The 27,585-nt window shown below is 43.3% G+C and overlaps 1 protein-coding gene across 2 annotated transcripts in view; it reads right to left on the reverse strand.

Moving 5' to 3' along the window:
- Positions 1–27,585, reverse strand: part of sema5a (sema domain, seven thrombospondin repeats (type 1 and type 1-like), transmembrane domain (TM) and short cytoplasmic domain, (semaphorin) 5A) — a 102,605-nt gene that overhangs the window by 26,217 nt on the left and 48,803 nt on the right. For both annotated transcript variants that reach the window (XM_079292088.1, XM_079292089.1), the window contains exons 7-15: positions 23,541–23,754; positions 22,056–22,341; positions 20,602–20,737; positions 15,884–16,088; positions 12,351–12,558; positions 10,661–10,778; positions 7,655–7,836; positions 7,034–7,177; positions 3,661–3,808 (exon numbers count right to left, since the gene is read on the reverse strand). In XM_079292088.1, the coding sequence (XP_079148214.1) occupies positions 3,661–3,808; positions 7,034–7,177; positions 7,655–7,836; positions 10,661–10,778; positions 12,351–12,558; positions 15,884–16,088; positions 20,602–20,737; positions 22,056–22,341; positions 23,541–23,754 (1,641 nt within the window). The remainder of the gene's footprint in view (positions 1–3,660; positions 3,809–7,033; positions 7,178–7,654; positions 7,837–10,660; positions 10,779–12,350; positions 12,559–15,883; positions 16,089–20,601; positions 20,738–22,055; positions 22,342–23,540; positions 23,755–27,585) is intronic.

Genomic DNA, 27,585 nt, shown 5'->3' on the forward strand with positions numbered 1-27,585 from the left:
GGTCCTTTTTCATCCTTGGCTGTGAGATATGTGATGTACTTTACTGTATAAAGTAGGAAATACCACGGTGAATACCCCTGAAGCAGCTCTTCTTTCCTCTAATACTATTACATTTAGTGTGTGAGCGATGTGTATGTCACATCACTATATCGATGAATCAGCAACTGATTTATGTGTTGCACTTTCAAGTGCTCGCGCCAATACTGTGCTGACAGAGTTCAACTTAATACTACATAAACAGATTTTGCATTTGAATCTGCAGGGAAAGGGACAATATTTTGGTGTCGGAAATGTTCTGGTGTCCGTTTGTAGTCTGAGATCTATTGACCGATCATGTTCAAACAGGCTTTGGTGGTTAACAGTCCTCATGGAGAGCAAATGCATTTCAGCTTTTAAAAAATGTGACTTAAGATAAATGACTTTTAACTGAATTGCCTTTGCCCTGCAGCTTTAAATTCAGTTCATTCAGGGTGAAGTGATGTCAACCAAAGAAGTTAAGATATTATCTTCTCATCTTCTAATAGGAGACATTTGTGTGCAGGGACTTTATCTGTGGTTATTGAAACCTCTTGTTTCAGCTCTATTCCCTCTCTGTTAACATCATTGTTGGGCAGTGAAATAAATTAGGATTCTGATGATATTGGGCTCTTAGATTGTTTATTTTTTATTTTATTTTCATTTCGGATGTTAGTGGGTACGTTTGCTCAAATTGGTTTTGCTTTGTCTCGTAGTGGCGCTTCACATTGCTGCTTTTAATAATCGTTTAAGAGTCTTGTCTATTCTTGGTTAAATGCTCCGATCTCTCCGTTCACTTGTCTCTTTTTGGAGAACGCCATGTGAAATAACTGCCGACTCACTTATTATTCTCCCACTACTCGGTCTCTCTCCCCGTCTCCCCCGTGTGTGTAAATCTCACTTGAGTCAGGAAGTTTATCAGAATACGCATATTTGATTGGCTGAGCAGCATCACGTGATGTGATTTACAGCTCATGTAATCGGTTGTTGTGTTTCCTGGACCGCTGAACGAGTGCCGTAAAGGCTGGAAAAGCTGCGCTGGTTAAAATAGAAGCTATCCGTCAAAATTGAATAATTCTCAATTATCTATCGGTTTTAGGTCTAGGGTCCAGATACAACAGCGTCTGGGTCCGGACCGCAGTCCGCTTATTAGTGACCCCTGCAATACAGTTCATCAGCTAAAATGTTGTTTTGTATTTTGTTTAGCAGAGTTGTCAGGAGAAGATGGGGCACAGCACTCGTGGTACAGTACTTCGCTGCTGAGCCACCAGAGCCTTGCTTGTTTATTTCCAGCCCAGATTTAGCTTGCTCCTATGGGGATACAAACCTGTAATGCAGATACAGTGAAACGAGAGAGAGACGGAGCAGCGCTGCATGGAGGAGGGCTCAGACTGATGAAGTTGCAGTCAGGTGGCCTTTTGCATCATTTTGTTTTTAGGGTTTCAGCGTTGCATAGTGAGTATAAACACTTTTGTTTCAAGGAAAGTGTCCTTGACCTGAATCCCTACTTGCTTCACTTGAGCTACTCTGTGTGACTGTGCACTGAGAGCTCCCTTCAGGGATCAATAGAGAAACAAAAAAAGTAAAAGTGAATATATATTCATTTTTTCTCAGCAACTCACTTACAACATGTTGGGAGTGTTGACCAGATTGTTATCACCAACTTCAGTCCACCTTTGAAGCTTTTCAGAAATAAGTTGCAACAGTTTGTGTTTCTTACAAAGTCTCTGCGTGACATCCTTGTAAAACACCAAGCAGATGTTAGCTCATCGCTGTCGATTAATGTCTGGCAAACGCCAGGAGCTGATCACAGGTGGCTGCTGCGGCGATATCAATCCTGACAGCTAAACATTAACGCACACACGTACCTTTGCGCTACGACGTCCACCAAAAACACAGTGTTCATCTTTTCAGGTCTCAGTTGGGGGTCGGTCTAAGAAAAAGTAGCTGTGATGACAGAAGCTGCAACCTGTGTGTATGTGTGTGTGTGTGTGAGTGATTATGTGTGCGTTGTCTCCTTCTGTTTAATTAAACATGGATCTGTCCGGGGGAAGATAACACAGACAGATGGTGCATAAAAAAGAAATCTCCATCACACTTTTCACTTCTTTTGGGGGGCGGTCCTTGAAGAAATCAAAAGAATGTATTCCCTCCTACTTGAGCTTCAAGTGCTAAATGCAAATAAAAAAATCCAACTTTGTTGGAAAGGTGCGTGCCACTTCAAAAACTGTTTCCTGTCTTGAACACTTGAGCTTTTACTTCTTATGGGTTTAAAGTGCATTGAAGCGATTGTTAAACATCGACAGCTGTGCCATTTAAGACCCTTATCAGAGTTGTAAATGAAAGGTAGCAAGTGTTTATTTGATCTGAGTAAATATGCAGCGATAATACAAGTTAGCCAAGCTGTCCAAATGAAGTTCTCCTCGAAAAAGAGAAAGTGTCTCTGAAATCTGCATAATTACAACTCCGGTGGTGAGGCGGCCCCAATTAAGTCTATTTTGCAATGCCTGAAGACAGGGAGTCGATGAGGTAACAAAACAAAACAAAAAGGTGAAAGTAAGTGAATGCAACTTGTCTGTAATCAGTATGAAACTCTCCTCTCCCCTCGGCACCACTCAAAACTACTTCAAATATCTCCTGCTGAGTGAGCCTGAGCTCATCTTCACACATCAGAAATACTCACAAATACAGACAGACAAAGACAGGCTTTCCCTTTTGGTGACAGCAGCGACGAGGCACAGAGATTTCCTCGTGCTCGTCATCAGTTTCCTTTTCTGGACTGAGTTACTCTGGGATCGCTACTGCATTCCCAGGATGCCACCGTGGAGATAATGGGTCAATCTGCAACGACAGTCAGTCTTTTCATTTGGGTTTTTCTACAGCTACTAATGTGTCAAATACTACGTATATGCTCTTCAGGGTGCGATCGCTGGATGTCCTTTTTTTGTCTGAATGTGATGTGGTTGTTGAATGCTTTTATAGCATTTTGCAGATAAAAAAAAAAATCATCTTTCATCCTTTTAATTTCACAGAGTGAATGAGCGCAATCCAGTTTTGAATCTTAATTCTAAACCAGGATCAGACATTTTCCTTTAACCATCCAAAACTCTTTTTTTTTTACACCAAAACGGTAAATAAAGCCCACAAACAAACAAGCCATTTGCAAGAGGGACAGGAGGAGCTACAGCTATCATGGCCATTACCGCGTGTTTCCACCAGGACTGTGGATGAGGGAATGCGTTTATGTGTGTGTGTGTGTGTGTGTGTGTGTGTGTGTGTGTGTGAAAATAGCACCAGAAATAACACAAGCACAATTCACATAATTCTGTCAACAAGGGGGAACACTCATATTTCACCACTTCCTTGCATCATCCGTGCTTTGGAGAAAGCTTTGTGGCAGAAAATAAGCCTAATCATATGCGGAGTGATTACTGACTGTGTGGTATTAAATATGCCTTGGTAATAAATCTGATGGCTGCTGCCACTGTATAAATATAGCCGGGGGATTTGGTCGTGTACGATGTTCCAATTTCATCACCACTGACAAATGGTTTCGTCTTGAGTTCCTAAACAATGACTAGACAAGAGACAAAGACGGATTTAAAGATGGTTGCATGTGAGAGCTTATTGTTTTGTGTGACGTACCTGGCCACACCCGGGACAGTCGTTGCCGTTCTCACAGGTTCTGCGTCGTGACTGCACGCCTCCGCCACAGGGCACGGTGCAGCGCTCCCATGCCGTCCAGGCCGACCAGTAGACGTGCGGTGGGCAGGGCAGGTGTTCATTACAGTACCTGGGAGGCGAGAGGAAACGACCACGTGGGATCAGCACATAACTTCGTTCGATGAGCTGAATCTGGAACTCTTTTTGATACATTGGAAAGTTCAAATAATGATTCGTGCATCTTTAATTCAGTTACTGGATTGTGTGTTGTAGTTACCTGATTTACCTGAGGATATATGAGGTAGTGAGCAAACTTTTACCGGGCACATAAAACTGGCTTGTGCACCGTATGACTGTGTCATTTGAGTCTGTGGAAAATGGAAAAGCAACTTTATCCGACAGGGCACTGAAATTATAAGTGAAGGGCGCTGGAGACGTCACCACACTTTTGAAACCTTGCCCCTGAATTGAATCAAAATAGCTACAAAGAGTTCATTGCACAGGCAGGGATGTTTGAAAAGGCATGTCAACTTCACTGAAAAGAAGAAGAAAAAAAAGACTCAAACCAACCCAATATATAAGCTTTGATGTGGCCATGGAGCAGAGGGAACACGGTGCACTGAGAACTAGAACATCTGATTGAATCATGCCACCAGAGACGGGTCTGCGGTAGATTTCTGTGCGTGGTGTAATGGCCAGTGTTGCATAAAAGTACATATAAAATTCCATCTCAGATCTCAATGAACATGCATTTACATTCTGCATAATTCATGATACAGACAGGATTACAGCAAAAGCTAAAATACGTAATTACGCAGTCCTCATTATACAATAACGACAGACAATTGCCAGCCTTATTAGAGCCATATAATTTATTTCATAACTTTAACACATACTATAAAATTGCTTTTATTGCTATTTTGCTGTGTTTTGGCACACGGGTGCCTTTTGAGGGAAACCAAGTCTTCTTGTGCTAGCTTTAACTTTACATCCTTCCTCCAGAGGCTCAGGCTGGGTAGTTCTATTGTACTATTCCCAAATGCTCTGCTTTTGTTCATGGTAAATCAAAAGCTACATTCTGTATACTTCTGGTTGTAAAGATCCTCAGAGCAGTGTGTTCTTTCTCCACTTTGCTAATCTGCACGCTTGTAGTGGGATGATACAGTGGGGAAAGAGGAGTGTGGAGAAGTCAGGAAGAGTGGGGATTACAATCTTGCAAAAGCCTGGGAGAAGGAGAAAGACACACACACACACACACACACACACACACACACACACACACACACACACACTAGGCATTCATGCACACAGGCTTGTATGCAGACCTGAAATACTTCTACTGCACCATAGAACAATGAAAAACTGCTGTGATCAAGCAGTTTTACAGCTTCAAAATCATCTTCATCAGCATCATCATCATAGACACTTCAATCATTTCAGACAAGTCATAGCTTTGGTCCATCTCCCCCTTTTCCCTTAACTCTAAAACACACAGCTGATCGGACTAAAACGCTTCTAATTGCTCGCTGTAGGCTGAGTAAGCAGCGTGGACGATGTCCGTGTGCGCTGAGGGAAATACCAACAGACGGTTCATAAATGCAGGCATTAACCAGCCAGATTTAAGCCCACAGCGCTGCCGTGCATGGCCGGTTTCAGAACATTTGCCTTATTTTTAAAGACTCTGCCTGCTGCAAACAATCAGGGCCAAACTTATTGGAAGCCTGTTGGCAAAGAAAAGAAAGAAAAAAAAAGAAGAGGTGAGAGAAGAGGTTTAGTTTTTTGTCAACATGTGTACTTATGAGCTCACACCATATGAATGCATGTTTGAACATGAGTCTTGTGCAATAATCCAGACAGGGTACTCGAGGCAACATGGGAAGAACAAAGTGAGTAGTGAGGCTTAATGGAGATGCCGAACACCTCTGAAAGGGGGGCCCGTGCCCCATCAAATAAAAGTCTTTCACAGCATTAAAAGAATCGTTCAGTACGCAAAAGCTGAAAAAGTGCCAGTCCTTTTTCACACCATGCGGATTAAAGCTTGTACAGAAGAGCTATTTCACACATGGGCAACGATAAACAACAGATGTGGTGGAAGGTTTTTGGACACCATTACACGGGTTGAACGTTTAATGAGAAGATGTCCTCGTTTTCTGAAAGCACTGTTGATATACATGCCTGGTACACCGGTGTATGCTCATATTGAACACACACAAACCATGTCTAGCACCTCTATCTATTCCTCAGGCAGACTTAAACTGACACAGCATAATTCATCTGTTAACACATTTTCTTGATCCCTCTGTCGCTCACTGACACACACACACACACACACACACTAAAACACACAAAGCCTCCTCTCCTCTCACTCCTCCCTCACAGGGATCCCTGTCCAGCCCTCACAGCTGGCCCCTAACTGGCCTACGGTGTGTTAAAGAGCTGAACAGAGCAAGTACTGAGAGCAGGAAGGGGAGACGAAACAAAGGAGATTAAAGCTCGGAGAATGAAAGGGAGGGGGTGGCAAAACCTGCTTCTGGCTTCCCGTGGTCTTTAGTGCCAGCCAGCGTTTTTCTGGTGTGGTTTGTGAGTAACAGGGATGTGCCGGTTACTCCATTTATTTCCCTCAGAGCCTCTGGCGGAGCAGTCCTTGAGAAAAAGGACTGCTCCGCAAGGAGCATCAGTGAGATAGAAGAAGAAAAGTGGGAGTTCAGAAATGAAAAAGTGCAAAGAAAGGAGCAAAAAAAAAGGATGTAATATAAGGTTCATCCTCTTAAGGCCATATCCAATTACACATCCATCACAATACTTTTTCTGTTGCCGTGGCAACACTCGGGAACAATCCATTTCTACTTTCTGCTTTCCTGTCCTCTCTGAACTGTATTTATTTGCAGCGCTGGTTAACTGCAGGAGTTGGATGAAAAACATCAGCAGGATGTCTTGCTTGCTGACGCAGAGGCATCATATATATATATATATATATATTTGTGCTTCTTCACATTCTTTCTCCCTGAAAAAGAGATTTTTTTCTCAGGCCAAGAAGGTTGCTTAGAAACCACACTAACACATCTATAAAAAGGCGATTATTTCTACTGCAAAGCCTCCAAAGCTTCAAAAACGTAGACTCGACCTGTGTGTGAAAGCCAGATAATTACCCAAGCCTAAGCCCATCCCACTCATTCCTTAATTGGCTGTGTCAAAGTTGGACAGAATTGAGAAAGAAAAGTCACAGTGGAAGGCATGGCTTCCTAACTGATGGCTAATAGCACAGAAATACAAACACGCATGGACAGCATTTATTTGCTTTAATTAGTACGTGTGAATGAATGTGTAGACCTGTGTGTGCATGTGTGTGGTATACCTCTCCTCGCGGTTCTGGCCCACACATACTCGTCCGCCGTGGCGAGGGGTCGGGTTACTGCAGGAGCGTTGACGGACCTGGAAGCCGATGCCGCAGCTCGTGCTGCAGGGAGACCAGGAGGTCCAGGGAGTCCACGCTCCGTTTCTATAGAGACACAGAGCAACATCAGATACTGATGGAGCGGTGATGGTAGCAGGAAGAGCACAATCAGCACGATACAGCAAGAAGATATCAACTGTTAAGTTCCATGAATCTCAGGGATTGATCACACCATGAGTCTTTGTTACCTCATAGAAAACAACAAACAGTTCAACGGATGAATAAAGAAAACGGCTTTCATATCGCTGTATTTTTCTGTTTCTGTAACACTGTACATTTAGTCAGATAAAGACAGTCCTGTCCATCCTTTACCTTTATTTGTCAAGCTTTGTTGTCTTGTCAAACTTATTGTATTCGCTCAGATGGAGTGGGTGTGTGGATGCAGCTGATGAATTAACATTTTTTACACCTATCCCCTGAGCTCGCAATCATCCTCTGTATTACATAAATAGGTGCATTGATATTCATAGAGTGTGTTGAAAGAAAAGAAGGAGGATTCATGTGTATCAACGAAGAACGTACCTGGAGCAGTTTGCGACCTCTACACTGATGCCATAGCAATGCTGGCCTCCACACTGAGGGGCGGGGTTATCGCAGGCTCGTGTCCGACACAGGCAGGACCCCGCGCTGCCTCCATCGTTATGACTACACGTGGACCAGCCTGACCAGGCGCCAAAGCCTCCATCAACCGTCACATTACGGATCTGTGATGAAAAGGGGACACAAATAAAACAGTTGATAGTAATGGCTTTTCTCAGAAACTGGTCATTGCATTAGACTGCAACTCTCAGGAATGTATTGCTCTGGGAGACGCAGCAGCCCACGGCTAGTGTGGATGGGAAACAGAAATCCATTTGCCTCAAATAGATGCAAAAATAACTGCATGACATCAACTACAGCACATCTAAAATGGTGCGGTCATCTGGACAAAATGTGCTGAAAACACAGGAAGCTCCATGAAAATTATCTCAGGATACGATGATTTTCCAAAGAGGGATTCAGAAAGGCAAATGAAAGCTGCGAATGGCCAGATTCAAAGGAAAGAAATATGGGGAAATAAAAGTGGCAGCATAAATAGATACCTGAAGCAAAACAGAATGAAACAGGAAGGCTCAGATATTACAGGAGCTATGAATTACGAGTGACGTCCAGGGCACACGAGCTAAATACAAAAAACGCACCGGTGAGAGATCCAGAGCTGCAGATGATATGAGCCATGTCGCCGCTACATTTCAGGGTGATTTACAAATGCAAAGAACAATTTCATACGGGGAGAAAAGAGAGCGTGATCATCAGCTGCTTTGGCAGAAGCAGAAATAACGTCTGCCCTGCGCTCTTCTTTGGTAATTGCACTCTGCCGTGTGCCTAAATGGGGGATGCTTGGCGAAGACAGACACCATTTGCATCAATGGGCTGCCTAGAAAAAGACATCCAACATCTTTTACTCATAATTTACAGCCGGGTTTATGATACGTGTGTCTGTATCTATGTCCGATTTGCCTCTAAAAATGATTGAACATATAGATAAGTATTTCTACTGGTGTGAAAAGAACGTTTCATCAAAATGGGAAAACAGAAATTAAAGGCTGCCCGAAACAGGACGACAGATCAATTCTGAAGGATGACGAAAAAGCACCCATGTTTTATGCATCTTAGAAGAGTAAAAGTAATTAATTTTTCTAAATAATACTGTCACATAATGTTTATTTAGAGTGGGACTTGGTTAAAATTACTTTTCGTGGGTTCCTTGAACAAAACATTTCCATTTTACTTGAGTGGAAACATACAGAAAAGGGAGTAAGACGTGTACCTTCCCGAAAACTACAGAGAGATAAATTCCCGCTTGTTTCCATATAGACGTGAATCTGTGATGGCAGATGGCGTTTGTGAATAAGTTGGTAAAGAATATCTCCTGTCTCTGCCTACACAACATGTGTGTGTGTGTGTGTGTGTGTGTGAAAAACCTCCAGCTCAACACTTCCACTTTGCAGGAGAAAGTAACAGAGCAGACGTTTAGCTGTTTTAAAAACTGTTAATGGACTCATAGGGAGTGAAACACCAACTGTGATGAAAGAAGACTTCTTGTTTTTCAGTTTTCACGCCTTGGCATCGAAATGATGCAAGCAGACAATTTTCCCATTCTGGTCCGGCTTCACGAGCCCTATTGTAAAAGCCATTTATCTCTGTCAGAATACAAAGTGATTACTGCCAAAGTTAATTCATGTTCACTCTAAATGGATTGGATCTGCTTCGACCAAGGTTTAAGTGGGTAAATACATATCCCATTACTCGTGTGGGTAGTGGTATGTGGCCACATGAAAATACATCAGAACTAAAGGATTGGTGGCTACACTGCTGCTGGAAACATTGACATTATCTTTAATCAAAGCCTGCATTTAAAGTAATAGTTTAGAGACAAGTTAGCTTAGCATGAAGACACATCTACCAGCACCTCCGGAGCTCAGTTAACGCATTGCTTAATATATGGTCTATTTACTCCGTACATAAACTGTGGTCGTAAGAATGATGTTTTATGGGAAGAGCATTTGCCAGGAAGCTGCTGTTAAGTGAGCTTCATAAGTGCTGGTAGACAGATTTCTTAATCTTTGGATAGAGGTGTTTCCCCCCCTGTTTCCACTCTTTATGCTAAGCTAAGCTATACTGTCTCCTTGCTCCAGCTTCGTAAGTCATCATACAGACATGCGAGTGGTATCTGCCTCATCTAACTTTAGGCAAGAGAGCGAATAAGCATATAAGCTGACTAGTTTCAAATTGAAATTGCTTACATGACTGTTACGACATGTTTGATGTAGTAATGACTACAGAAATACTCTGGCTGAGGGAGCCTCTGACATCAGGATTTTTCTTTGAGCTGCAACCAGTTGTGACTTTGCAAAATTACAATATGTGTGTCTGTATGCATATGAGAATGCAGTGTTTCTGCCGGAGCGCTGCTGACAGATGCCACTGGGTGCTGCTCAGTGGCTTGACTGCCAAAATATTCTTCTGAACATGAAGCCACATAAAAGGGCATGAAGGCACACAGCCCTCTCCGCTGTGACTGGCTTGAACATGTCGGAAAAGGAGCAGAGCTGCCGGCCCCCCTCATACCGCTCCAAGATTTGGTGCGTGTTAATATAAAAGGAAGAGCTGTTTTGCTAATGAACAGGCAGTCAGAGGTGAATGATTGAGGCAGCGCTCTGGATCACTCCCGGGGTACACGTCGCTCCCCTAATGTCAAGTTGTTCAGTCCCAAGATGCCTTTCTTTAGCGGAGATATGTTTCTCAGGCTGGTTTTAGGGGATGTTGCTTCTAAGTGAGCGCATGGAAAGAATACAGAGCAGGCTGCAGCTTTCAAAGTAGAGGAACGACGATGAATGCGAGTGTTAAATTCATGTGGAGGAGAGAGCGACCATGAAGGCAGAGTCAGGATAATTGAGCATTCTACCAACTTTAAAGTTTCAAAGTAGAGACAGCAAAGTCAACTACAATGAGTACAGGTCAGGCAGCAAGCTCAGGGACACTCACAGGGCATTTCGTGATGCTCTGCTCCCATTGGCTCATCCTGACACTTTCCTCCAGCGTGGTGCATTTCTTCAACAACAGGTCCCAACCACAGTATGGGTCCCTGGCTCCGACGCAGGCTCTGGAAGGACAATAAAGTTCACTGTTAGTGGGCTTTTATTAACCAGTCGTGTGACAACAGATAGCTCTGTATTGTGACAGGACGCCAAGAAGAGAGTGGCAAAAGAGAGAACGAGAAGAGGTGTAGAAAAAGAGGTGAGCACAAAGCAAATTAACACGAAAGAGAGGGAGGAGAGAAGCTCCTCAAGTGACAGAGAAGAGGAGAGAGATAAGCAAGGCAGGAGAAAAATTGTAATAAGCGTCTTGCAATTCTCTACAGTGCTTACATTGTATCAGCGTCCTAAAATCATGTCTGACTCGAATGGCTTATCAGCTCAACAAAGATTCACTGAGAGGATACCGTAGCAAAGATAGTGGGCTCTGTCTTTGCCGCATCTGCTTCAGGTGGTTTACGGAGTGCAATAAAAAGCCTGATGCTACTCTCTTCATGCAAATGCGAGTCTGCGGCGACGGCACAATGACGTACCTCTGAGCCACAAGCGTCGACGGAGCCCGAAATGCCCCGAGTGATATGTAACTAAAGTTGTCTGTGGGTTTCATAACAATGAGCTGTGCGCAGACACAAACGCGAGGCACAAGATCATAATGCATCCATCCTTGTGAAAATGCAGAAAGGCAAACAGCTTGCCGGCACACACTCTAGCGAACACACAAGGTGGCTGACATAGCGTCTGGGTGACGAACGAAAAGCAGAACATTATATATCTTCACCGACAAGGATATCAGGGGTGACGACAGCAGCAAAAAAATGAAAGGGAGAAAGAACAAGATAACACTTGTCTTTCAGCGGGGGCCTTACGGGCCTTGCAGATTGTACACCACCCTTCAGTGAGCCACACAGCACACAGGCAGGTAAACCTCAAAGACCTATCAGTGATGAAGCGAGTAACTCCCGCAGTGTTGTAGCTGCCAGTCTGCGTGCGTGGTTTCATTTATTTTGTCGGCTTTGTTTGTTTTCGGACTCTCTTTAACTCTCTCCCACTTTCTTAAAAAGGACAAAAAGGAAAAAGATAATGAAGTGCCAGAGCTGTAATATGAAGCATAACCCTTCTGTGCGTTCCAATAACAGCTCATAGTGCGAGAGAGAAGGAATGCAGGTGTGATTCCTTTACTGCGCGCGATGATGGATGGGATCACAATCTTGTGGTGAGTCTCGACACCCCAGCCCCTGTCTCGGGTTTTTGTTCGCTGATATTTATGCCTTGGCAGAGCGTCTGTCAAGACAGACAGAAAGTCAATATATCTGCTAAACACACACACACACACACACAGCGGCAAGAGAACTGTGTACGCGAGGCAGAAAACGCACGGTTGGATGACGACGAGGGAAAGCCAGTGAGACAGACGGATGGATGGAGGGCAGCCGTGGGCCACCTCCAGTGGCTCAGACAAAAGCTGATTTACAGGGTTTTAAATATCAGCAAAGGCCCCCGACCAACACACAGGCCTGGCCCTCTAAGATAACGAGCCTCTTATGGAAAAAGGGGAGCTTTAAAACTTTGTTGTGTACACATTTGCACATTTTTGACAGTTTCCATTGAGATTAACGGTGGTGGTCTGTGCATGTACTCACTCTCTGCTCTTGTGGTAGCTGCATCTCTTCAGTGGGATCTTGATGACCTGGTCTCTTACACCCACATAAAGCTCACTGCGGCTGTGCAGGATCAGCAGGCTTCGGATCGGCTGTCTCTTCCTGGGCGGGAACAACTCGATCTCTTCCAACAGGCAGCTCCCCGTGGACTGATTAAGAGGGGAAAGAACTTTCCTGATAGTACCGTAATCTGGAAGAGAAAGAGGAGGGGGGGGGGAGAATTTGGTCACAAAGAGGAAGGTGGTTGTTGATCTACTCGAGAGTAGTAGAGAGAAAAGGAGCGAAGAATAGAGTAGAATAGAAATGTACTTTATTCATCCCCAAGGGGAAATTTGTCTGTGGCAGCAGCAAACAGGGTTACACAATAAAATAAAATAAAATAAAATAAAATAAAATAAAAGGCAGGGTAACAACAGAGTTTGATATGAGAAAAACAACAACAAATATATCTCGGATGAGCAAAACTGCACACAAGCCAATGTGAACTCAGTGTGAACCACGCAACAATCATCCTAACAGAGAAGTTCTGAAATAAGACTGTCAAAAAGACTGGTGGTGGCTGGCTTGTCAAGCTCGATTCTGCCGTCAAAATGCAGTGCTGTATGTGCAACCAGGGAACTGGTGATGTATGGCACATGAATATATGATCTCTGGCTTTTCTTTGAAGGGATATTCCAGGGGAAGAAACCACCTTGTAGTTCTGAGAGAGAACTGTGTGGAAACCCATTCCATTGCGAATGCATCCTGACCCTTATGTTATGTAAGGTAGCCCCTGTGAGACGAAGTTGGGGACAATTTCTTTTGGGAGAGCAAAAACCAAACATGATCTCTTATACATGCAATTCGCTGGGTGAAGAAAAAGTAATTAGGTGCACAGTAATGCCAAGGAAATAAGGGTGAATTGCTAACACATCGTTTCAAAGTCAGGAATGTGAAAGTTAAGTATTGCCCTAAGCAGCGTAGGGCGGGAACACATTACTTACCATTTCAAGTATTGCTATTTTGACAATTGGAGATTTGACCTGTTTGTTAATTTAATTAATGGAGGGTGGATATCAGTTTGGTCTCCGGTCCGGGAGTGCGAGCTTCCACACTAGCCTGATAATGTTAGCTGCTGGTAAGCCACATTCAGGAAATCACCTGGTTTTGTTCACAGTTGGACAGTGTGAGAGCCCTGAAGCTTCACTGTGAGCTGTGTGCCAATGGTGGCTAAGGATAAGCTATGTGGATGCTCACTAAATACTTACATACAATTATACTGTACATACAACATTTATTCGATACGTTTTTCTCAATTCATTTGTAACTTTCTGTCTTTGTGCTTCTGGAACAAAAATACGCCTCTTCTTATCTTATAATGTCTCCCTTTCGAATCCTTCACGTGTTGATGTCATTACTTTTTTTTAATGAGTGATACCTAATGAGTAAGTAATATATTTTTTTTTTTCTCCCAAGGCAGGTACCTTCACCAACGTAGAGTTTCACAAAATTGGTTAGAAACCAGGAACTTCAAGGAAATCTTTTGGATATATTTGAAATCTGTTCATGTTAACTGCAAGAGAAAATGTTGCCGCAGGGCTGAAATTACTAATGAGGGTTGAATAACGAGGAATTTGCTGCAAGCCACATGTTTGAATAAAATAACCCGACACCTTGACATCTTTGGACCCACAGTTGGAGCTGTTAGGTGTTCCACAATGGGCCCCAATGAGCAGGGTGCTTTTAAGCGTCAATAATAGCATGTGATTAGGTCGACTGTGTGCGCTACCCAATGGCCTTGGCAGGGTTCCAGATGTTTTCATTAGCGTCTGGTTAGTGTCTGGAGAACTTGCAGTGTGGGCAGCTCTGGTCCGACGCTACATTGATCACAGCACCAGGCAAACAATGAGAGGGGAGTTTTTGCGGGAGATGCCAAGCATAGAGCCAGTGATCTGGAACCAGTTGTGTGCATGTGTGTGTGTGTGTGTGTGTGTGTGAGAGACTGTGTGCTTGCATGTGTGATATCCTAAAATAACACTGACTAACAGGAAGATCATGTTGACATTTCCCAGGGGAGCTATGGTATATTAGCACAGTGAAGTGGGTCGCTACGTTCATATTCTGTTCAGTGCACCAGAATATAATCCATATTGTGTGTCATATCATAATACAGACACTCAACGCAGGTGTGTATCTGGCGTCTAGCTGATACTGTTTTTAGCACTTTGCCAAGTCCAACATCACATTTTGTCACACCGGCGCGATCAAACAGTCTACTGATAAGCAGGCGGTGCCATGCAGTGCAGACAGGGAACAGGAGTCAGGGTGAAGTGAGAGCTGTACGTGTGTGTTATTCATTAACCGTCTGTTTTCTTTTGTCACATGGCTGTTGGCTGTTTCGATATCTTACTCAGGGATTGCATGGGAGTGATGTGCGATGTGACGTGCACGTGTTCTGTCAGTGCATATGAAGGATATAAGTGATCAAACTTGGGTCAGAAGACAAAGCTTTGAAGCCTCCTCAGAAGAACAGATCTATTGGTTTCATTAGTCTTACAGGTTTTTCTTATTTCCAATGTCTGAACTTCAAATGGCTTAAAGCCCCAGAAAACGTATTTTAGATTTAAAAAAAAAAGTATCCTATAAAAAACAATAAATATTCATGACAATATAAGTAAGAATTCAGGCTTCAATTTAAAAAGCTGTGTTAGATATTACTTATTCAGAGTTTAACTCTCCTGAAATGCTAATTTATGCTAATGTGCTGCTTCAAGATTGTGTAGGTTTAAATCCTGATCAGAGCATGAGAGTGGAGCACGAACAAGCGGGGAGCACAACCGTTAGGAGCACAAAGCAGATTTTCTTAGAAGTTGGAGCTTCACATTTTGTCTCTGTCCTGCTCCGGCACCTACCACTCACACCATGAGCCCGAAGCATGGCCGTGCCTGACCCAGAATGCATCTGTGTACGCCGCACCCACACTATTCTCTCTGACAGAAATCGGCTGTTGCAACCTCGACAATGGAGTTCACGAAGTCATTTCAAAAGGAAGCTGAGAAGCGAGCGGTGAGCAATTTGAGTGGAGCGGGGTGAAATCGGAGTTGAGAGCGGAGCGTTATCGAGCGGAGCGGCCTGGAGCGGCTTTCGACGGGGGGATAGGTGGGTATCAACAGCTCCGCGAGCCAGGAGCAGAAACTCTCACTGCTCCGCTCACATCCACCGATCTTGATCGGTGCCCTGAAGTATATGACATCAGCCCCCCAACCCCCCCCCCCCCCCATATCAAACCTTTGAAATAAATACAGAAACCAAATAAAGAAATGATGTGGTTATGTCGGACCCCATCGTGATCATTAAGGAGGGGATTGATATATACGTTTTTTAAGATCATTAAGAAGTCACAAAATCTCAGACGGCACCCAACAAACATGCCAATGAATAAAAAAAGAGAAAATGTGTGCAGAATAAAGACAGAAATACTGTCTCAAGGTCTTTAAAGTCAAACACAATGGATACACATATTCAGAAGAACTCACCCGTAGCCAAGTATATGATGTGAAAAAGCATGTCTTTCCCCTGCACCACATCCACCGCGACATGAGTGAAGCGCACGTTGTCCTCCATGAAGTAGGGCACGGGAACCACGGGTTGGGCCACCTCATGCATCAGCAAAAACTTCTGAGCGTCCTGCAAGTTTCTTTCGGTCAGGTTCACGTAGGAGCCGGAGTCAATGGTGCCGCACTGTGGAGGTGGGGAAGACAGAGCAGGGAATGATGGACTGACTACATTAATACAAGCTCCAAGCTCTTTGGGATGAAAAGCCACGTTAATATGGTTCATTCTTTTTTTTGTCCAGAAGTACCACCAGAGATGATAAAAGAGAGGGATTGAATGATTAAATGAACAAGGGTTTAAAGTCGATTGCAGCCTCGTTGTGATGGTTTGCTATCCTCACGACCTCAAGGCTTTGTAGTCAATACACTGAATGCATGTTTGACTGAGCAGGTAGTTAGCTCTTTTATTAGATTCATCCTCATATGCATATATATTGCTGGTGAGTTTTGTTGGCACCAATAGTAAAGTCTCTGATTGCTCTTTTTTACCCCAGAAATAAGCTGATATCTTAAAAGTGTTTTATGATCTTCAGAGCCAGAGTCCAGCAACAGAGGGAGAAGAAAACAGTAAGTATCTCATATAAATAGAGAGATTTCATCGTTACAAATTAATTTGGTTTCATCAGGTACTGTTGACTGTGTCCCAGTAGAGTTTTTCTACTGAAGCAGTCAGTGCCACAGCACTCTGTTATAATGTGAAATATCTAATATCTTAGACATTTCCCCGACTTTATATATGAAAACGAGCTCAATAAAATGAACTGTCTCCAAATGGGAGTTAAAAGAGGGAAATATGACACAGTCCAATATAGATCCTCAATTTTTTGTGACACTGCAGGTTTGTAAATGTGTTGTAACAATATAATGTGTTCATATTTGTAGGCATTTTTCTTTTCTTCTAGGAAACTTAATATGAAGGGCTCGTTGGCATTTTTTATGATTGCTCATTATACAGCATACACTGCCATTAGAAGCGTAATGTATTATCATGACCTATCGCAAATATGACACTAAAATATAACCGCAAGATACATTCTGAAGCACGTTGTTGCTGTCCAGTGACAATATTCATGCTTTTAAGGGTGGGAATGTGGTGCCTTTTTTCCCCCCAAAAAGGCAGAAAGGCACAAAGCCAGTCCAGCTGAGGCAGAGCTGGATCAGTTAAGCTAACCATGCATGTCCTTCTCAGGGAAAGAGGTCCCTGGCTGGGGTCAAGAGGATTGTGGATTAAAGCTCAATCCTCAAAGAATATGGCCCACTCCACGATACAGAGAAGAGAAAAACAAAAATAAGCCACGCTCTACAATTACGCTGACCCAAATGACTGGTACGGTTTTTGTTTTGAACATAGATTCGCAGACTAGCTACGGTAGCAACAGTATATGGACACTTTATACAGATCGATCCCTGGCCTTCCGTGGGCTGACGGATGAGAATCGAGGTGGGCTTCCCCGGGACAGGCAACGGATCAGCGCCCTCGACGCATCAGGAGTTGGGAAATTAAAACCCTGAAGGACAGGGACATGCAACACCGTGTGTATGTGCTGCTTGTGTGCCTCTTTCTCTCTGTGAAAAAATGTGTAGTGTGTGTGCGTGCTATATAATAACATAGGTCTAAGGTTTCCTTCTGTGGTTTGTCCTTGCATGTGACCAGTGAGGGTCTATGACATCTGTGAATGTACAGAGAGACGGATGTGGTGATTCCCTCGGTACAGTCAAGGTGAGGGACAGAACCATCATTTGGCTGAGGGCCCATCCGACACTCAGCTGTCGTGATCATCGTCAGCGCACTGCGCTCTGCCAGGGTGATAAGTGCCTCTGAGAAATATGGTTGTATTACAGCATGTTTTTGCCAAACGGGCTTTTGTTGAAAATCCTCCCTAGGTCGTTAAATATTCCATTACCCTCGATCCGGTTATAAAAGTTCATCAGTTTTGGCTCCAGATAATCATATGTTAAGCTGAAAGAAAGCACAGAAAACTGACACCTCTTGTTTGCTTTCGTTAAAATATCTAATACAACACCATTTTCGAACAGCGTTTGGCTCCGGCTCTAACTTAAAGGGGACAGTTGGCACCTTTTATGTGTATTTTAGTGTTGACGGTAAAAGTAGTCTATTTAATCAATACATTCCTCAGTGTGTGCCAGTATTGACCCAGAAAGCTGAGTTTGCGGCCGCAAAAATCTGTTGTTCTGTTCCTGCATCCAGCGTAGGTGTCTGACGTGGTGCAAGTAGGAATTACAGGCTGCTATTTCAGCTTGGATTTCTCAGGGTAGCCCAGGGGTGTGCTCCAAGCCACTCTAAAACAGAACTACCTTGTTCCATTCAACACGAGTGCAGAGGGTGTTATGGACGAGATTACGTTTGACACTGTGTTTTGCCTGACTTGGATAATCAGCCGCATTTATTCAAGTCAGAGTATAAGTAGAAAGAACTGCAGCGTAGAGAGGCCGACGCCCTCCAGAACCTCTGCCACAGAGAGCAAACACCGACTGGTTGTTGTTAGAGTAACGTAGCTCATTTGGACAAGAGCGGAGCCAGAACTGTAGTGTGTGTGTGTGTGTGTGTGAGTGTGTGTGTGTGGAGCGAGAGAGGTGCGGTGTGAGCGGACAAGAGAGCGCGATCGGAGCAGAGAAGAGTTTCAGTTTGACGATGACATTACGTGAATGTACAGTAGAGTTTAAAGTTTGTGCGCAAATTAAGCAGCTCATAGAGCGGCGGCGTCGAACAGAAGCTTTGGTGCAATGCATCCTGGTACTGCAAGCAGGAGAAATCAGCTTACCCTGTCAATATAGCACACCCTGAAGAATGCATTGCTTCAATTGACTACATTGACCATCAACACTGATTGGACAGCCAGATAAATGGTGCTGCGGTTTCCATATGTTTCTGCACATGGAGCTTGACAATGAACGCGTTTGTACAGCACGCAATTGCAGTGTGACAGAAAACCGATACAACACAGAGAGAGTATTAGCTCCAAACGCCCAACGAACATGACTGAATAAACCCAGCAGGATCAATCCGCAAATACATGGGGGGATTTTCTCTGCAGACAGATGGGGAATTAAGCTCTCAATCAATGACCAGTGTCTGTGTCTGCGTGTGCGCTGAGTGATGAGTTCATTGTGATAATTATCCCGATTTGGCAGCAATCAACAACCCTCTATTTTTGTGGGCGTATTTGTGTACAATACATGGTTGGCGGCTTTTATAGGCGCTGGTCTCGAGGTGTATGTTGCATGACTGTAGGTGTGTGTGTGTGTGTGTGTGTGTGTACAAAGGGCTGGTGGAAAAAAAATGGGCAGGCCATAAATCCTGCGCTCGTAAATCTAATCCTCCAACATTGACAAATGCTGATGAAGATGTCACTGAAACCTAGATAAAGTGTGCATCGGTCCAGCGGTGAGGAGCAGCTATTGTGCCCGAGCTTAAATGGAGAGATGCGGTTGGAGCGGAGGAACTGATCCCGGTTTATCATTGAAAACAGCCTCATAAAAGCCTATGGTATACAGAAACATCTTGGTGATGTACTACAGTATTCTGAGCAGAAGAAATATATCAACAGATAGAAGAAATTGGTTTTCTTGACGGTAAGTGAATTTCAGACGAGGAGATATATGAACGCATGACGGCGCTGAGACATATTGTAAGTTACAGATGGGTATGTATTTTTTTTTTTTAGTAAACTGCCACAGCTAGCACTTTTTTTCTGCACGGACATTTCGTCCGCTTTTTTCCTGCACGAGTCATTATAGATAATGTGCGTGCGACTTCTCGATAGCAGCCATGGCGAATGCTCATGTAGCTGCTGGCTTGACGGAAACATGATGGAGGGCCTGTGATGGGGAAACGTGTGGAAGTGAGGCGTGTGTCACGCATTGGCAGCCAGACCTCAGAGGGAATTCAATCCCTCACGGAGAGCTGCGTGGATTAGCTCCCTCGCTATCTGCTGAACCCGCTGCAACTGAGAGGCACTTCGGCTAATACTACATTCCCTCTGTATCAGCGCTATACAGCAGCGCCTAAAATCGGGATAAGGCGCCCTGGCACTGCTTGGTTGCCCCTCCGAGTTTCAGGAAGGAGTATCAACATAAAGTGCCACTTGTGTAAAATAAGGACAGTGTATTTATAAAAAGGGAATACAGTTCACAGAACGAGACTATGAAACACCTTAAAGGAATGATTGTGCCATCGTAAAAACCACTGGATTATTAAACGAGCGGTCGTAATGTGTCTGTCCATGAATAGAGAGAGTGATGATTCAATATGAGAGGAAATTAATGAGAGTCAAGAGCTTTCTGGAGATCTGAGGCAGGCTCATCAGGGCGAACACACATACACACCACATGCATCCATTTCCTTAGGCATGCACCCAGCCACACATACTATTTTGGCTTGTTTAGCAGTGTGTTGGGTCTCAATCACCTCAAGCATGAACAAGTGATCGTTAAAGATCAGCTTTGAACTTTAACTCACACTTCATAAACTGCCTTCGCCATGCTGGCGGCGCGACTGTTGTGTTGCCAATGTGGTGCAGACGGAAATATATCTTTCAACACGAATAAATTGTGCAGTCTCTCTGCCGTTCAAACAAATAACAGACAAGCTATACGGCTCCTCCGTATAGCTTTGTTACCTGAAAGTCCGGGTTGGGGTTCGGGTAGGGCAGCCACGCTGACCGTGAGTTCTCCTGGTACTTGAAGGGCCCGTTGAAAACCTGTGATATGGCACTGAGATTGAAGGCACACACCGCAGATGCAGCAATGCTGTTTCTGAATGTCAGCAACAGAAGAAAAAAAAAAAAGGGAAGAGAGACCCAACAAAGGGGGTGAGAGGATAGAGGGAATGATGGATGAGTGAGGGAGAAACAGAGGGAAGTATTGGATTGAAGGCATTTTAAAAAGGACACCATAGCACAACTCTGTACGGATGTTGTTGCTGCAGTATTTGTGAATCTGACCTCTGTGTGTTTGTATTGCTCTCAGCCAACAATACAAATCAAACAGCGGACAGACAGACGCAGACGCTGGCGTAAGTGATCGTCATTATTGGATTATAAATCCAGCCACAGGACACAATTAAGCGGTTCAGCCTGTCTGATTAACTGTACAGATCTCGGGCCTGAAATACAGCTTTGACTTTTTAAGCTGTCAGTTTCAACAAGTACCAGTCTCTGCTCTCCGAAGAGAGAGTAAAGAATGAGAGAATTAACTCTCAACTTAAACTGGGAGACTTGGGCGATGTGAATTATAATCCTATGCGGCTGTTCATTAGACTCTTTGCCTGCAGGGGGAAATGTTTCCAATACCCTTCAAAATACTTATTTTTCAGCAATGTGAAGGCGTTGACCACAAAGAATAGATTACTCAGCTTTTACAGTAATAATGGTCGGTGCGTGTGTGTGCATGTGTGTGTGTGTGTGTGTGAGAGTATGGGAAAGTCAAAAAATAAAGATGGAGAGACAAAAAGAGGAAAGAATGTTTGCGAAAATAGAAGATAATACTTTTCATCCATGGATGCATGCCAATCTCTTATATCCCCCATGTGCATGATACAGTGCACGCTCTAATAAGTGACGATAAGCTTTTTCCATGGGATTTAAATGTCAGCCGGTACTGCAATGAGCGATCCTTGTAACTGGTTTGAGTGTTTATCGGTGGATATTTCTACTGGAAATTCAATTTAAGATGCACTTGGCCGTGTAAACTTTGCTGTCATAAACCTCAATTTGATATGCTCAGTGAGCATGCTACAAAAAGGTCACATGCCAAGCTAATGCAGTCATAGTGTGTTTGTTTACAAAACTGACAATGTGATGCCAAAAACACTGTGAATTATACATGAAGCTATTCCGCGGATGCATTAAAAAGAACAAATGAGGGAAAAATAAGACGATATGAATTGGCGTTTTTTTAATCTGTTGTCATGATGCTGCGAGCCGGATCTCACTTTGGTTCATTATTTACAACGCAAACAATACAGATATCAAATATACCAGTGGAACTGGGGTGACTGTGGAAAATAGATTTAAAGTTTTAAAAGTTGGTAATTATGGTTGTTGGTACTTTTGTAAAATCTCATTTTACTCACACGTTGGTCGTGAAGATACCATAGAGCAGCTCCAGCTCAGGCAGGTAAAACGTTCCCTGCAGCTCGTTGTAGTTGAAGGGTATTTCGCCCGGTCGGGAGCAGTTCAGCCTGGCCTTCATGAAGGTGGTCCACGTGTCCTCCAGGAGAAAGCGGCCACCGATGTCGTTCTTGCAAACACGCCCCGCGCGGGAAAACACTGTTCGCCCACAGTCGTGCTCCACTGCATTCTCCCGGAAGAAGAAGTAGGTGAAGTTGCCGATGTCGTAGGAGGAGACGAAGTTCGGTTCTGTTGAAGGAGAGGTGGCAAGAGACGAGGAAAATGAGTGGGAGAAAGAAGACACAGAAAAAAGTCAAATGAAGCGAGCTTTGAAAGAAAGACGCAGTGCACAGAGAGAGGAAGAAGAAATACCGAAAAATGATATTTAAGGCGGTGGGAGGAAGAGTGAGTGGGCGAGCGAATGGGTATGTGTTATGACTGATTGACTTGCGGGGTTCGTGAGGCCCACACAACAGCAGGTGATCAGGATTAATAACGACAGGCCGTGTTATTAATGGCGTTGTGCTGTAATAAGAAAACTCATTTTTCACTCCCTAAACCTAAAGGTTAGGATGAGAAATGACCAAAACAGGCGCAGCGTAATAGCTTTCACCCCGTCTGAAGCACGCGACCTCCACGACACTGTCACAGCTAAGGCGTTCATTTTTATGTTTGACAATATTTGATCTGAATCGCATAGTTTATTCTCGCTGACAGTAATTTAATTCACCCTGAAATTAAATTGAAGTGCCCCCCCCCCCCTCCTCATTTCAACCCTCCTCCTCTCTGCACCTTTGGAGGGCAGTGCAGGGGGAGACGGAGGGGGGGGAAATCAATTCGCCATCAAATTTGTTATTAAACCTTTTCCCAGAAGGTTGCTGCAAAGCAATGTCTGTGGTGGCTTTTAATTCATTTTTTCAATTCAGCTTAAATGTGAATCAGATAAAAGTCGCTTGCTGATTGACCCGCTCCTCTGTAGGCTGGACACCTTAAGCTGTCTGAAGTTCCTCAATCTGCACTGAGGAGGTTTGTGCTTGAAGCGCGTCTGAACTTTTAGGGATAAATACATCGATTCCTGACAATTTCACAATTTCACAATTTCATGCTCCTCAAAGAAAGGGCGAGATAAATATAAAGATTTTCTCGTTGCTTCGTAACTTTAGAAACAATTGTTTTTACTGGTAAAATGCAACAGATCAATTATGAAAAGATGATCTTCTTTTCCAGCACTTGCTACACTACTTTGCCCACACAGTGGTGATATGAGGAGGAATACGATCCTTCAACCATCAACCATGCTCCAGGGATGATTTTCAATAGCTGACATGGGAAAAGCGAAAAAGCAATTTTGTCCTTTACTGTTTCTTTCGATATAAAATGCAATGTTTACATGGACAGTAACATCTCCATCTATATCTGGACCCAAAACTTGAGCAGTCCCCGTGTACCGTTCAGCCACTTGGAGTTGTATTGGGCCGTGCGCAGAGGTGGCAGGCCGCCCAGGCTGCGGTAGATGGCGGGGTCCCGCCCAGAGAAGTCCATGGCCGTGGCGGCGTAAAGCTCCCCGCTGGAGGTGATGAGGGCAGTGGAGTTGTGGAGGGGGTTGTAAGGACACCGAGCCATCCCGCTGATCTGATCGTGAATCTCTGTCAAATTTGTCAGCTGCAACATAAGAAAAAGAAGAGGTCGAGGTGGGGGGGGCGAAAGTGTTTACACTGGAAAGAGCATCGATATTACTAAGAGAACATTATTTTGATTGTAACAGGAGTATCCATTGAGTTAATAAACAAAGATGTATTTTTCCCTTATTTCTAAATGGATCATTGCAGAAAAATATTGGACAACAGTATCAAAGTGCAAAATTAAAAAACAAACCGGTCTGGTCATGTTGTTTGTTCCCGCTAATATGCAAATGGTGCAGAGACTAAAATACTTCTCATTATGTCTTGTTTAGTGTACATCTACTGCGAAACACACACAACGATATATATATGTGAGGAAATCCTTCAGAAGCAGCAAACATAATCAGAGAACGCAGTTAGAATCATTAGCAGCATAAAGCACACAAACAGAGCAGCTGCCTTAAGTCGAAATGTTACGAGGCAGCCTGTCCAGAAAGCAATATGATGATTAAAACAGGCTTCTTATATCCAGTGACTCTTGGCTGGCTGCAAGAGTAGTTTTTCTTGGTGTGGTTGGTGTCTCTACAGGACAACCAGCTGTTTGTCTGTTTGCACCACATCTTTGAGAAGCCTCTCTGAGTCCAAACGTGGCTTTCTGCATTTGAATATGAGGCCAAATCCAACTCCCCGCTTTTTAAAAATACTTTACTGCATGACCTCGGCTTAGCCCCGACACACTGCACTGGTTCCTAGTTTAAAAAAACAACTAAAAAAAACAGGTCATAGCTCAGTGACTCAGCATTGAATACCAAAACGAAGTAATACATTTTTTAAATCCAAGCTGCAATTATATTTTATGGTGCAAAAGTAAACACCGTATACGAGGATTAGCTCATGGTTTGTGCTTCCATCCAAGTTCATCTAAGGGCAAATGCATGAGAGAAAAGATTGCACTCATCTCGGGTTTTAAAATCCGCAAATGATCATTGAAATGATTCAATCTCCAACTACTTTTCCATCAATGAGGGCTCTACATGTTTGACTCCTCCGTGGTTGCGGAGGACCTCAGGTGGCAGCGCATCGAAAGATTCACAGCTCAGTCTCTCGTCACACATTTTCCACTGATTCACTGGTAGACAACGCTCCTACACAGGAGGCCAGATGCCGTTCGACGCAAGTGTTAGGGGGGGGGGGGGGATTTCTTTAGCCAATTTCCTGGAGCCGGTCAATTTAGATGGAGGGGTTCTGTTAACTGCTGCCACCTCTGCTCCACCCAAACCCCAGCAAAACAGAGCAGCCCTGTTTGAGCTCTGCCAGCCTGAGATGAAAGCCTGGTATTGACGGGCTAATTCTGTGGGTCGGAATAGACACTTTTAGGTCAATTGGGTCATTTAGAAAAACAAGAGGAGGAGTGATGAATGGAAAGACTGCAGTCCGTCCTTTGCATTTTGAGGAAGTGGAGTGAAAGTCGTCTCTATGGTGCACCCAGCAGCTGTGTGGGTAGAACACGGAAGCGACTTTGAATCCCAACAGAGACTTTCTCGAAGGAGACAACTCAGAGCTTACATAGACTGCTGTGAGAGCCAGTTGGGTGCTATGTGTGGTGCTACTGTGAGGCTATTGTGGTTGTTGAGAGAGGAAATACCACCACAAGCTTTTTCACTATTTCCTGCATTGTGGTGATTTTTATGTCCCAATTTATGATGGAAATGTCTGTATTTATGTGGAGGAAAACACAAAATCCAGGCGGCAGATGACAAGTGAAAATATAAAAATGTAATGGAATATCATGCAGTAAGGCGTTTAGACATTCTGTATTGCTTTCAAATATTTATTCTCCTGGAGATCAACTTCTCTCAATTTCAATCTCCGCTGAGTAAACACGTACGTAGACATGATTGACTCTTCCCTCCTCTTTGTTTGGGGACGTAATCTCTTTAAATTATATATATACGTCAGTGATCCATGAATTCATTTTAATTATTTACGAACAGCTGGAGTTTAGAGATTGAGATTTCTGCTCATTCAAAACATGAATAAAAAAAAAGTGAATCAGCGTATTTCCCAAAATGACAAACTATTATGAAAGTGAATTCCAATTGATGGTGCTTTTTGAAATATACTGTACAGTTGCAGTTGAATGGTAAGATATCTTAAGTGTAATTATGTTAAGACTGCAGGTTTTTTGTGTGGCATCGATGAAACATTTTCGTTTTGTCTTATTATTCTGAAAGACATTAAATGATTCCTCACATAACATACAAACGTACAAACAAGCAAAAATAAATGTATTGAATTCATGTGATATTTGAATTGGCAAAAATAACTCTTCCTGCAAACCTCATAAATCTAGTACTCCGTGATGAAACCAAAGAGTCCACTGACCCAAACTACTCCTTCAACAATAAGAAGCTAAAATGCCGGAAATGTGCTATTTTAATGTTTTTTATTAAAAGACATCCTCCAGGTTGCTATTCTCCTCATCGCCATCATCCGTGGCAGTGTGGCGAAAAGTCAGAGAAACGAACAGCTGTTTAATCTGTAACCTTCCAGCACTTATTAAACAAATACGATATTCTGCTCCTCATCTGTCCATCCATCACAGCCGACAGTAAATCTGTCTGAGCGTGATTCCGTTGCTGTTGCTGTGCTCGACCTGTGTTTCACATTAACGACGTTGAGTTAGTAAATATGACAGCCCCCCCCCGATGAAATACTGCGAAAATAATGCCATGACATTTCAACTATATGTATTTTCACAGCGGTAAACAGTAATTATGAGCCCGTGACCTTTGGGTGCAATGCTTTTGGACCAAAACAAATGTCATCGTAATGGTAAACTCCTGCAGCCTCCTCTTCTGAAACCCCACAGAAAACATAGGTATTTGACATGTTCTGAGGTGAGCAATAGTCTGACATTTTAAATGCTGGTCTCTACTGAACTTCAGTGGGCACTTGTAAAAAAAAAAAAAAAAAACCGAGCTAAATAAGATTCATCTTGTAATTAGGCTACATACCTGACAGCACACTGGAGGAAGCGAGACCAGCCACACTGCATTAAATCCTGCCATGTCAAGATCACAATTCCATCACATCTTGATTAAATCTGTTGATCAACCTTGGCCTTTTCTATCTGACATTGTCAGTTTGATCGAGAACACTTCAATTTATATTTGCGAAGTTATCAAGCTTACCCAGGTTGAAATATCACTCTTGTTGAAGGATAATGACTTCTCAAGATGTGTTCCTGGGGTATTAGGTATGACTGACAAACGAACGTTCATATAATAGAAAAAAAGAAAGAAAGCTGAGCAACTACGGCTGCTGTCAACTCCCATCCTGCACTGTGTTAAACCCGACAACATGTTTTAAACTTGTTCGACAAATCTTTCGTTGCAAATCTTTATCTTTGGTTTTCGGTAATAGCATTGACGGCGTGTCTGCTTGCTCCTTTATCACTGCTATTTAGTTTGGCCACTGCACTGTCACTTATCACTGTGTTTTAATAGAGATCAATGCCTAAATCGTTCTACAATTCTATTATCTCCAAATTCTCCCTCATTCCCTCAAATTCCACTTTTGCTAAATAGCCGACATTGAGGCCACATAATGTGACAAATAATGTGATAGTGGTGAAGGTTTGGAAAACAGGAGCAACAGAAGACATGAGTAATCAAGTCAGTAAATTAAATATTTATTATATGTCTAGCTAACATTAGCTACCATAAGTTATTGGTTATATTAGCCCCACCACACCAAGTGAGGCTGTATTGGCAAAAGCTATGATTGTGTTAAATAGGGAAATAAAACCTTTTATTGCTCATGAATTTATCTTTTCATTTGTAAGTGGAAGATTGTGTTGTCTTCTTTG

Source organism: Melanostigma gelatinosum (genome assembly GCF_949748355.1).
Source record: "Melanostigma gelatinosum genome assembly, chromosome: 20".
NCBI lineage: Eukaryota > Metazoa > Chordata > Actinopteri > Perciformes > Zoarcidae > Melanostigma > Melanostigma gelatinosum.